Genomic DNA, 12,160 nt, shown 5'->3' on the forward strand with positions numbered 1-12,160 from the left:
CTCTGTTTGCCAGGACGAAATTCACAAAAACATGTTCAAACTGGAAAAGCAGATTATCGAGATGGAGAATTTTGCAAATCACTTGGAGGAGGTTTTCATCACCGTGGAGGTAAGAGCAGGCGCGGTGACGCCCTCAGACACACGTGGCTTCCGCCACGGCTGGGTCAGCAGCTGTGACTGGTGTGGGTTAGAGAACTGCCCGCTTCTCGCCCTTTCCCCTGCCCTCCCAGGGGACCTTGGGCATCTACCTGGTGGAAACTACCTGTCCTCATCCCCTGCTGAACCGGGAGCTCTCCTGGGGAGGCAGGGTCTCCTCTGTCTCTCTATCCTCAGTCCTGCTGCGAGGGTGGGGCTCTCGCATGGCCCAGCCTTGACGAGGCATTGCAAGACACCCGCCCTTCCTGATTATTTTCCCCAGCTGTTATGTTTCTCGTAAGATTAATACGCTTCTGTGCCTGTCACCAAACACGTCACAGTCCCCTGGGTGTACCGAGTAGCATGTCGTACACTGCTGTGATGCCTGCACTCAGCCTCCCCGTCCAGATGAGGCTAAGGACCAGGACTTTGCACCTGCCTTCTCTGCCTGTGGGTGCTCTACCTCGATTAATACAGCCTCGGACTGTATCTCCAGGAACACCTCGTATGAATTAGCTAAGCCCCAGGCCCCTGTCCCGGGAAGCTGGAACTTCTTCATCCCCAGTCTTAAGAGGGAGGACTATGCACTAATCCCGTCTGCAGGGCACAGGGACGGAACGAGGGACAGAGGTACAGCCACCCGGACAAAACTCTTTACACTCTCTCTGCCCGCTCATCTCAGGTCAAAGTACCCTCACCCTCGGTGAGGACTCTGACTTTTCCCTTCTACACCAGCCCTGGGGAGTCCCCCACTGCTTTTCCTTCTCTGCTGCCATTCTGAGCAAGTCTTGGACACGTAGAAGATGTTCAGCAAATACTCCCTGAGTCATCAAGAGAGCCTCTGCTTTGGAAATGTCTCCGTTACCTGGAGAGGGTGACATCAGTCACAACCCACGAAGCTTTCCCAGGCTTCGAATCTAAGAGGACCAGTAGTCGACAGGATTTAATTAACATGACTCATCCCCTGTGCCCCTGGATTAAGTACTGTCGTATGGCTCCCTCTGCCTCCCTACGTTTTCTCATCTATTAGGCGGGACCATCTGGCCACGGCCCCCACTCCCCTCCCCCCTCCCCTTCCCCCTTCACCTTTCTCTTAGTTGATGTGAGGATCTGTGTGATCCTGGCGTCTGTAGGATGCGGGCATCAGGAGGTGGAGGTGAGTGTCGTGAGATGGTGGGGGCTCAGGAGGGAAGGCTAGGTAGGGCTTGCCCAGGACAGACATCTCCGTGGACGTCTGCAGTCCAGGGATACAGTGGCAGGTTGACTCATCTCTGACCATCTTCCTGGGAGGTGGCCACGACGGAGGTGGCGTGGGGCTGGGGACGGACGGGGCGGGGGGAGGGGAGGGAGGATTGCAAAGTGCTGCCAGGAGTGAAGGCAGTGCTTCTCGTTAAGGTTATCCCAGGGGCTCGGGTGCCTGGGTGGCTCAGTTGGTTAAGCGTCTCTTGATCTCAGCTCAGGTCTTGATCTCAGGGTTGTGAGTTCAAAGCCCTGTGTTGGGCTCTGCGTTGGGCTCCATGGCTGGGTGTGAAGCCCACTTTAAAAAAAAAAAAAAAAAAGATTATCCCAGGGGCTCTAGCCATAGACTCCTGGTCCCAGCTCCCGCTGTACCCACCCCAGCATCCTGGCAAGCGATGATAAGAAAAGGGTGGGGTGACTAAAACATCTCTGGGTAGGTATATTTTCATGCCTCAAATGACTCTGTAGTCGACACACCACGTTCGCTAAAATAACGGCTGAGGTCAACCATCTTGCAGGAGAACTTTGGAAGACAGGAACAAAATTTTGAGTCACATTTCAATGAGATTCTGGAAACACTTGCTCAAAAATATGAAGAAAAAATACAAGCTCTCGGAGAGAAAAAGAAAGCGAAGTTGGAAGCCCTGTATGGACAACTGGTCAGCTGTGGGGAAAACCTGGAAACCTGTAAGGAACTCATGGAAACCATAGAGGAGATGTGTCACGAAGAGAAGGTCGACTTCATACAGGTCAGTCAGTCGTGAGGTGAAATGAGATCATGAACCGAAGTGACGGTATGGCGGGGGTAGGTTAGATTGTCCCCTCTCTGTCTGCAGGTGTTGCAGTTGACCTCTGTGGATCAGCATCCATTTGGTTCCTGGATGTTCACGAACATCCATTTTGTTCCTGGATGAGGTGGTCACCCGTGTCTCTGTGCGCCCCGCCATGAGTGGCCGAGCAGACTCACGCACGGCTGACCCCTTCCCTCCACCATTACTCAGACAACACCAGCCTTCGTTCCTCCGTCCCAGAGACCTGTCCCCTCGCCAGGGAGCTGAGCAACATCAGCGCTCTGAGAGTTTTCTGGTCACCTCAGATGGCCTCTTAGAGCTCTGAGGAGGAGGCAATCCAGGCTAAAAAGGCACCTCCAACTCTCCAGTTACCAGGGCACCAATTTTAAATCTTTGTAAAGTCAAACATGCAAAAAAAAAAAAAAATCCATTTCTTAATTTTCTTGAAATCCAGTTAAATCTGACCTCAAGGCCCCATGCTGCTGGGATGTGGGAATTTCAATCTCAGTCAGAGCTGAGGTCCTCTTTCTTCACAATGTCCCACAGGAATATGGCGCAGTTGTGGTGTCCAGGATGTGAGGGAGGGGCCTTCAGCCTCTGGAGCTGCCCCGTTGCCAAATATGGCTTCCACACTGACCCCGCCCATAGTGGTCCCTCAAAGCCCAACAGGGCTTCCTTCCTGCCGTGCTTGGGGCAAGGGACCTGTGACAAGCTGGAAAGCAAGTATGCAGACACCATTAGAGCCTTCAATACTCAGACCTTTTGAACCACTGGTCCCACAACATCGCTGTATCCCAGAGACATAACCCCGAATGTGCAGAAAGTGATACGTGTGAGAATGTTCTTCTCACTGTCATTTGTGATGATGAAAAATTAGAAACAACCAAAATGTCCCTCAACAGAGGAATGGTTAAGTAAACGATGGAACTTCCATTCCGTGAACGGTTCTGCAGTCTTTCAAACTGGTGGGCCGAAAGACCATTTGTGACGCGGGGGTCCTTCCATAACCTCCCTGGGGGGACGCAGTCGTCCGGAAGAGACCCACAGGCAGCCTGAGAGTGGTTTTGTTAGTGGGGGATATGGCTGTTACTTTTTTTCCCCCTAATTTCCAAGTTTTAAAATGTGCTTATATCACCATATAGTTTGAAAAATAAATTTATTTTCGAAGTCAACTGAGTATTTTCTCCTTCCCCTCCTCCTTTTTAGGATGCTGTGGCTATGGCTGACAGGTAATGCTTTTGTTCTGACGCACATCTTCTTTCCCGTCTCTTGCTCCTCTAGATACAAATAGACTCAGCTCCCCTTGGGAAGATGCTCCCAGTTACAGTTTTCATGTCTGCCCCTGCGATCCAACAGCGCTGGCTTCGGGGGGACGATGGTCACTAGGACCCGCTAGTACCAAATCTCAGACGGCCCAGCCAGCAAGCCTGTGGCCAGGTCACCCCGTGAGCCCCTCCTTTCACCAGGAGGAGCCAGGGTCCAGTGCCTCCCCCATCCCCGAGCTGTGCCAGGACCCAGACTGTGTACTATAGAAAGCACACACGTTGTAGAGTCAGACAGGAGTTCAAATCCCGTTACCCCCATGACCCTGGGCAAGTCCAACCAGTCTAGGACTCACCTTCCTTATCTACAGACAGGGATAGTTTTACGGGAATTAAACGAGACAGTGTCTGTAAAGCCACATGAACATGGAAGCTTGATGACATAAGGGGTAAGAAGCAAAAGACAGACCTGGTTTCAGAGTCCGCCCCTGCCACCTACAAACCCTATGACTGCCAGGAAGCAGGTGTAAGAAAACTCATAGCCCCAGTCTACCGTCAGCGGGTTAAGTACACTCGGCCCCACGGAGAAGAAACCCCAGAGTCTGTGCGTGTCGGGGCTTGGGGCGGCGGGGGCATGGCAGCTTCCGGGTCAGCACCTGAGAGGTCTTCCAGAGGGTGGAGATCTGGAGCTGTTAGGCACTTGCCCCCCAAATGGCCCACCCCTCCCCCTCCCCTCTAAGGCACAAACCAATTCCTCCATCCCCACTGGGGACCCCCTGGGTCAGTCACCAAAGCAGATGGCAGCCAGCAGCCAGCAGCATGTCAAAGAAATAAAACTTCAGCAAAGAGGCCCTTCGCGTTTATTACTGGTGACCCAGCACTGTAGACACACACCCTAAGGAGCATGTCCCTTCGTTCTTGTGAGCATGGCTTTTTATACCAACAGACTGGGAAAATTCTTGAATACGGAAACAGACGTGGAAATCTCTGCGCAGCCTGACTTTGAAGACCAGACCTTGGACTTCTCTGATGTGGAGCAGCTAATGGGCTCCATTAACACCATCCCAGGTGCATATTTCGCCTGTGTGCATACTTCATAGAAAGTTCCAGGTCCCTGAGCTTTGAGTTAGAAATTTTGATGGCTAAAAAAAAACCCATAAACATTTAGAAACAGGTTTTTTCTTTTCTTTTCTTTTCTTTTCTTTTCTTTTCTTTCTTTTCTTTTTTTTTTTTTTTTTTTGCTCTAATCTCATGTCTTCATAGCTTGCAATGGTGAGAACAGAGGTGGAGACCGCTCCCCCCGGGGGGGGGGAAGTGCCCACCCTCACTTTCCAGGGAGCCAACATCTGGCGCTGGGCAACCTTGAAATATTTTTTATTCATAGCCTGCCCAGATTCATAAACCCCTGTTCTCCCGCCTGAGTTACTCCTGGCAAGTAGCCCGAGTACTTATTTACTTAGCACAGTGGCTGAGAGATGAGCTTTGGGATCCTATGGAGCTGGTAAGAATCCCAGCCCTTCCACTTCCTAGCTGTGTGACTCTGGACAACTTACCTAACTTCTCTGAGTCTTGGTTTCCTTGTCCACATAATGCCTCATGGGGATATGGTGGGAATTGCACGAGGCAATGCATGTACAGCACGTCACATGGTACAGGTAGCTCTTAAAATATTATTGTGGGGGGCGCCTCAGTGGCTCAGTCAGTTAAGCATCCAGGTCACTTGGTTTCAGGTCAGGTCATGCGTGATCTTGTGGTTCATGAGTTCAAGCCCCGTGTTGGGCTCTGTGCTGACAGTGCGGAGCCTGCTTGGGATTCCCTCTCTCCCTCTCTGCCCCTGCCCTGCTCACTCTCTCTCTCTCAAAATAAACTAATAAACTTGAAAAATATTCTTGTGATTACTTATTTTTTTTAAATGTATTAATTTTTTAAGTTTATATATTTATTTTGAGGGAGAGAGAGAGCGAGCACGCTCAAGCAGGGGAGGAGCAGAGAGAGAAGGAGAGAAAGAATCCCAAGGAGGCCCCATACTATCAGTGCAGAGCCTGATGCTGGGCTCAAACTCACAAACTGTGAGCTCATGACCTGAGCTGAAATCAAGAGCCCAATGTTCAACCGACTGAGCCACCCAGGTGCCCCTACTGTGATTACTTATTTCTAAGAATAATACTGTAATTCAGCTTTTTTTTGTTGACTGCTCACCATTTCCTCATCAACACCCAGCTACATTGTAAAAATGTTGTACATATCATTTTAGATTTTTCCTTTATACAGATTTTTTTGAAATAGGGAATTTATTGTTTTGTAACCTGCTTTTTAATCAAAATTTTGATTAATATTTCTTGTACTGTAAATCCTTCTGTAACATCATTTTAATGGGTATATACCTTAGTTTGTTTACTTGATTCTCAACTGGACTGGCTGCTGGGATGTTTCTAGGTTTTTCACCACTAGAAACCACACTGTAATGGACGTCCTCCATTAGAAACCTTGGAGGCCACTCTTAGACTCATGATTCACAGAGTGATCTCACTGAGCTTCGATGTCCACTGGATGATCCTTCCCCTTCTAAGGGGTGGTGCTGCCCAGATAACCAGGCCCAGGTATTTGGAAGGAAAGGCATGATCACCCAAGTCGGTGCTTGAGAGATGCTTACACTTCTCTTCACCGCCCCCCCACCCCAGGTCCAGGTCTCATGCAGACCATCACCTGGAGCCTCCCGGTGGGCTGCCAAGCCCAGGGCCACCCCTCTTCTCACTGCAGCTCCCGCCCTTCTTGCTACGGGGCTGTCCCTTGAGGGTATAGACGGGCACCCTCTGTACATCCTGGATCTCGTCGTTAGGTTCTTTCTCTTCCTCCTCTCCTTTGTCCCGTTAGGACCTTCCAGGTCCTGGCCAGAGAGGAAAGGCTGAGCTGCAGCTAGGAAACATCTTCAAGTTTAGTTGTGCTCTTTCTTACCTGGACGGAGCAATGTCAAAATCGGAAGCCACGGTTGTTCCGTAAAGTCTGGGTTGCGGGCAGGCGCTGCCGCAGGAGAAGAGTCCGTAGAGGAGAGACAAGGAGGGTTTCTCGGTTGTGTGTGAGTCTGGGGAGGCTGACGTATTAACCTACAGAGAATAAAGGAATTAACTCGGGGTGCCTGGGTGGCTCAGTCAGTTAAGCCTCAGACTTCGGCTCAGGTCATGATCTCACAGTTCGTGAGTTTGAGTCCTGCATTGGGCTCTGCGCTGACAGCTCAGAGCCTGGAGCCTGCTTCGGATTCTGTGTGTGTGTGTGTGTGTGTGTGTGTGTGTGTGTCTGCCCTTCCCCCACTCACACTCTGTCTCACTCTCTCTCTCTCTCGAAAATAAATAAACATTAAAAAAACTTAAAAAAAAAAAAAGAATTAACTCAGTAGGTGGATTCTCAAGATGGTTCTCAAGAGCACATTTGGCCCAATCCAGTCTTCTCCCCTTATAATGAAGACATGGTTGGTGGACGGTTCCACCAGTGAAAGCAGAGCGAGCTTTCCCCGTGAAGCTTCTTCTCTCCTTTGTTCCCTCCGGGACCTGTGGGCGGCACTGCTGTGGTCCCGGCTGCCTCGTCTCTCCGGAAGGCGTGGAAGGGGTCAGAGGACCCATGCCTAGGGCAGGTCTTGCACGCGCCCCCCAGCCCGAGTCCCTATCACTGACCCCTCCTCCCCCAGCTTGCGTGGGTTTGTCAAAGCAGGAATGGACATGCTGGTTGTCACCTGCAGGCTGGCCATTAGGAGGTGTGGCCTTCCTGACCTTGTCCAGTCTGGGCAAAGCCCACGGATGCCTCGGGGGACCAGGAGTCCTACAACAGGGGCCACTGCATCCCACACCTCTCCTGGAGGCTCCTTACTCAGTTTTGGTTTTCTCCCTTCTCGTTCCAGCTCCTTCTGCTCCAGTGATAAACCCACAGGCCCCCAACTCGGCCACGGGCTCCTCTGTCCGCGTGTGCTGGAGTCTGTACTCTGACGACACGGTGGAGAGCTATCTGCTGTCCTACCGGCCGGTGCAGGACGGCTCGCCTGGGAAGGACCAAGCAGGTGAGACTCTGCCAAGATCACACGCACGCTCTGGAACGGCTAAGGGCCCTCAGAGGCCAGGCAGCAGTTCCGATTGCTTTCCCAGTAATCGGCAGGGCAGAGGTGGGATGAATCTACATATTCAGCTCCTTGGAGCTGTCGTGATCTGGGAACTACCTGGAACATGGGATGCAGGCAAGTGAGCACGGCAGAGAGGCAAGATGGGGCCTCACTGGGGAGGGCCACGAAGCCAGGCTAAAGTGCCTGGAGTGTAGATATAGCCCTCAGGCCAGAGTTGTCCATGGGATGAGTCCCTGGCGGCACTGTGTACAGGAAGGGTGGGGACGCCCCTCCTGGAGGAGGCCTGGCTGAGCTGTCTGGATACTCGTGGGCTGGGCACGTGAGGGCAGGCTGGGCCTTCTCAGAGCAACCTCGTGTCGGGAGAAATTGGACGGTCAACCTGCAGACCGCCTTGAGGGGTGATGGGGCCTCTGCAGCCTGAAAGGGCTACAGCCGATCAGACCCACATGCTCAAGTCGAGCAAGCTCCTGGGAACGTCCCCGAGCCTCCAGCGTGGGCGGCTCTGGGCCCATCCCCTTCCCAGAGAAATGGAGCTGGCTGGTGTGGGGCCAGGGCTGGGGTCAGCTGCCTCCCCCCTCCCCACATGATAGATAAGCCATTCACCTGTTGGGAAGAGAGGGCCTTGGGGATTTCCACTTCATGCAGAAGGAGACTGAGACCCAGAGAGAAATGAGCTGTCCATGGGGACACAGTGGGTGACGGGTGGCAGAGCAGGACAGGAGGCAGGTCCGCACGCTCCCTGCACGGAGCCCACTGCTGCACCAGCCTGGGCAGGGGGAGGGTCTGTATGCTGAAGGTAAGGGCAGATTTTCTGTGCAGGGACCAAGAAAGAAGGGAAATGCTTGAGAAAAGTCAGAGTAAGTTTAAGTGATGCTGCGGGAGGTTGTAACAAGGTGAGCAGATGGTGAGGGTTATCTGAACAAAGACTAAAGGGGGCACCACGGGGAAGGAGGAAGATTGCAAGAGGGAGGTCAAGGGGGTGCCCGGGTGGCTCAGTCGGTTGAGTGTGCGACTCCTGATTTCGGCTCAGGTCATGATCCCAGGGTTGTGGGATCGAGACCTGTGTCAGACTCTGCACTGAGCGTGGAGCCTGCCTGGGATTCTCTCTCTCCCTCTACCGCCCTTCCCTGCTTGTGTGCTCTCTTGCTCTCTCTCTCTCAAAATTAAAAAAAGGGGCGCCTGGGTGGCGCAGTCGGTTAAGCGTCCGACTTCAGCCAGGTCACGATCTCGCGGTCCGTGAGTTCGAGCCCCGCGTCGGGCTCTGGGCTGATGGCTCGGAGCCTGGAGCCTGTTTCCGATTCTGTGTCTCCCTCTCTCTCTGCCCCTCCCCCGTTCATGCTCTGTCTCTCTCTGTCCCAAAAATAAATAAAAAACGTTGAAAAAAAAAAATTAAAAAAAAAAAAAAATTATGAAAATAAAAAAATAAGTAGAAGGTTGGTCAGGGTCCAAGAAGCCAGGTCTGATTAACCACAGTCCGTGTCATGAATCAGCCCTGTTGGCACTCTCTGCAGACACACAGAAGAAGCCATTGCGTTTGGGCTATGTCATGACACTCTATGAAGATTTTTTTTAATGTTTATTTATTTATTTTGAGAGACAGAATATGAGCAGGGGAGGGGCAGAGAGAGAGAAGGAGAGAGAGATTCTGAAGCAGGTTCCAAATTGTTAGTACAGAGCCCGACCTGGGGCTTGAACTCACGAACTGTGAGATCATGACCGGAGCCAAAATCAAGAGTTGGACTAACCACCTGAGCCACCCAGGTGCCCCTCTATGAAGATCTTTTAATTTTTTTTTTTTTAACGTTTTATTTATTTTTGAGACAGGGAGAGACAGAGCATGAACAGGGGAGGGTCAGAGAGAGGGAGACACAGAATCTGAAACAGGCTCCGGGCTCTGAGCTGTCAGCACAGAGCCCGACGCGGGGCTCGAACTCACGGACCGCGTGATCATGACCTGAGCCGAAGTCGGCCGCTTAACCGACTGAGCCACCCAGGCGCCCCTCTATGAAGATCTTTTAAATGGACCCCTTTGTGATAAAGGAACTGATATCAGAGGGTGGGTTAGTGAGTTATCACTGCCTTTCAAGAGTCTGAGGAGGTTTAGAGGTGTATCAGTTAGGTGTTGCTGGGTAACAACACCCTATCCTGCCCTACTCTGCACACATGTACGTGACTTATTGGCTTAAAATGACAAACATTTATTATTTCTTATAATTCTGTGAGTTGTCTGGGCATTCTTCTGGTCTGGGCCAGCTTGGCTACATAGAGCTGGATGGTGTGGGATGGTCTCACTTACAGATGTGGGGATACGGCAGGGAAGGCTGGGGCCTCTGTCTACTGGGTCTCATTGTCCAGGACCCTGGCTCGGGCTTGTTCACATGAAAGTGGAGGGTGTTCCCAGCAGCAAGAAGACAAGCCCCTGTGCACTAGCATTTCCCAGGCCTCTGCTGGCATCATGTTTGCAGCTGTCTCATTGGCTGAAGCAAGTCACATGGCTCAGCCCATCAATGACGGGGAAAAATGAACCTCTTGAAGGAGTAGTAAGTCATACTGCAGAGGACGCATACAGGGATGGGAGGAATTTCTGGCCAGTGTTGCGATCTACTACAGGGAGACTCGACACAACTAACTCGGAGCCACTTGGCCTATTTTTAGGGTTGCATTCTTGTCTTTTTGTTTGTTTGTTTTTCAGAGTTTACAATGACTGTCAAAGAAACGTATTGCTCAGTGAGAAATCTTGTGCCAAACACCCAGTATGAATTTTGGGTCACAGCTCAGAACAGGGCCGGCCGCAGCCCCGCCAGTGAGCGTGCAATGTACATGACAGGTAACGGGGGCCACAGGGGTCACGGCTTTCGAGGTGTGGCAGGACACTTGATTTCATGTGGAAGGGCAGGAGTAGCTGTCCGTGTTTCTCTGTTAGTACACCAAACCAGTGTTCCTAGGATGGAAGGGACATTTGCTCAGAGTTGGTCTCAAAATGCCCAAAATTACTGCTCACGATCGTAGCGTCATTTAACCTTTCAGCTGCCTTCTGCTCCAGGAACGTCTGAAAGGCGTTCCCGGCGTCTTAGTCCGTGTGGGCGGCCATGACAGAACACCATAGACCGAGTGGCTTATACATGACAGAAATTTAATTCTCACCATTCTGGAAGCTGAAAGGGGCCTCCTTTTAAGCTGCCAGCATATTCAGCGCCTGATGTGAAGCCTTCCGGGTCCGTAGACATCTGGCTTGGTTTCGGCTCTGTCCTCACACAACAGAAAGAGGCCCAGGGCTCTTTGGGTTCTCTTTGATGAGAGACGCCCTCCTCTTCATCTCCCAAAGACCCCACCTTCCGCCACTTTGGGGAACAGGCTTCAACACACGAATTCTGGGGGGGGGGGGGGGGGGATGCAAATACTCAGTCTCTTGCACCTGGTTTCCTTTTTACGGCATCGAATGTCTTCTGTGGGCAGACAGTGGCCGTGCTCGGTTGGCCGTGCTCGGTTGGCCGTGCTCTGGACAAACTGGCTGGATAGGAGCAGAATGGTCATTCCTTCCCCCCTTTGTCCCACACCTAGCCCCCTCCCCTCCCATTATAAAAAGCAAAGAGATACGGAGCTGCGAAGAGGCTGCACTGATTTGCTGGGAGTCTGGGAACCTGAATCCCGTGGACTCGTACACGGTAGAGCTGACCCAGGCGGAAAGTCCTGAAGCCTCGGGAGTAACTGAGTAAGTCATAGTCATGGGGCGGTGGGGGGGGGGGGGGGGGGGGCATGACACCTGACACAGTGACACAGCTCAGGAAATGCACGGGGTCTGGAGAGAAGGTCAGCGTTTGGAACCTTAATTCCGGGTGCTTGGTTTTCATGAGAAGTTTCTTGAACGCTGTCACTGAAGGTGCGTGAGGCGTGAGTAAATGGTTTAAACCTCAGGTTTGCTTTTCTAGTCCAGCGAAGGTTTACCGCTCATTCATTCAACAAGTGTTGTGGGCCTGGACCTGGGCCCCGGGCTCTGGGAGACTAGGCAGGCAAATTCCCTTCCCTACGGAGCTGACCGTCGAGCAGGGGCAAATAGAAAACAGGAAGACAAACAAATACATAAAATGCAAGGTGCTCTGAAGGAGAAAGAAATGTAAGAAGGAGGCTGGGGTGGAAGTAGGGACCTCCGTGGATGAACTTTTCAAATGAGACCCGGATGGATAGGAAGGACTGAGCTCTGAGGACAGTGGGTCAGCGGCGTGGCCCCGGGGCGGGAGTGAGGCAAGACCCAGGCAGTCCGGGAGCAGCCCCCACGTCCAGGGGCTGCCCAGAGGCGGAGCACAGAGGGCGCCCCCCTGGTTCTGGAGAGATGGAGGAGGCGGGCTTGGCGTCCCCTGTCAGGGAGGACAGATTCCTCTGTGCTCGGGGCTGGGCTTGGAGCCTGGCCGTCTATCCCACGCACCCTCTGTTCCAGGTAGAATCCACGTGTCCACGGCCACACCAGGGCCGACCTTGGTTATTTACTCCCCACGACCCTCAGGAGTGGGGCAGGGGCGTCCGGTGGTTCTGGCCACCTGATGATCCAGATTGCCTCTGCGCTTCGTGCTGATACTTCAGGAGCGCCTGACACCCGGGACCATAATGATGGGGGTCACCGGGAGGCT

General features: G+C 52.4%; 1 protein-coding gene across 1 annotated transcript in view; it reads left to right on the plus strand.

Moving 5' to 3' along the window:
• The window catches only part of FSD2 (fibronectin type III and SPRY domain containing 2), a 44,728-nt gene that overhangs the window by 21,031 nt on the left and 11,537 nt on the right, over positions 1 to 12,160 (plus strand). Inside the window, exons 6-12 of the mRNA XM_078449057.2 lie at positions 14 to 109; positions 1,893 to 2,123; positions 3,372 to 3,394; positions 4,374 to 4,495; positions 7,320 to 7,475; positions 10,228 to 10,362; positions 11,097 to 11,247. Of these exons, the coding sequence (XP_078305183.2) occupies positions 14 to 109; positions 1,893 to 2,123; positions 3,372 to 3,394; positions 4,374 to 4,495; positions 7,320 to 7,475; positions 10,228 to 10,362; positions 11,097 to 11,247 (914 nt within the window). The remainder of the gene's footprint in view (positions 1 to 13; positions 110 to 1,892; positions 2,124 to 3,371; positions 3,395 to 4,373; positions 4,496 to 7,319; positions 7,476 to 10,227; positions 10,363 to 11,096; positions 11,248 to 12,160) is intronic.

The sequence above is a fragment of the Panthera onca genome, chromosome B3, assembly GCF_046562875.1.
Source record: "Panthera onca isolate mPanOnc1 chromosome B3, mPanOnc1 haplotype 2, whole genome shotgun sequence".
NCBI lineage: Eukaryota > Metazoa > Chordata > Mammalia > Carnivora > Felidae > Panthera > Panthera onca.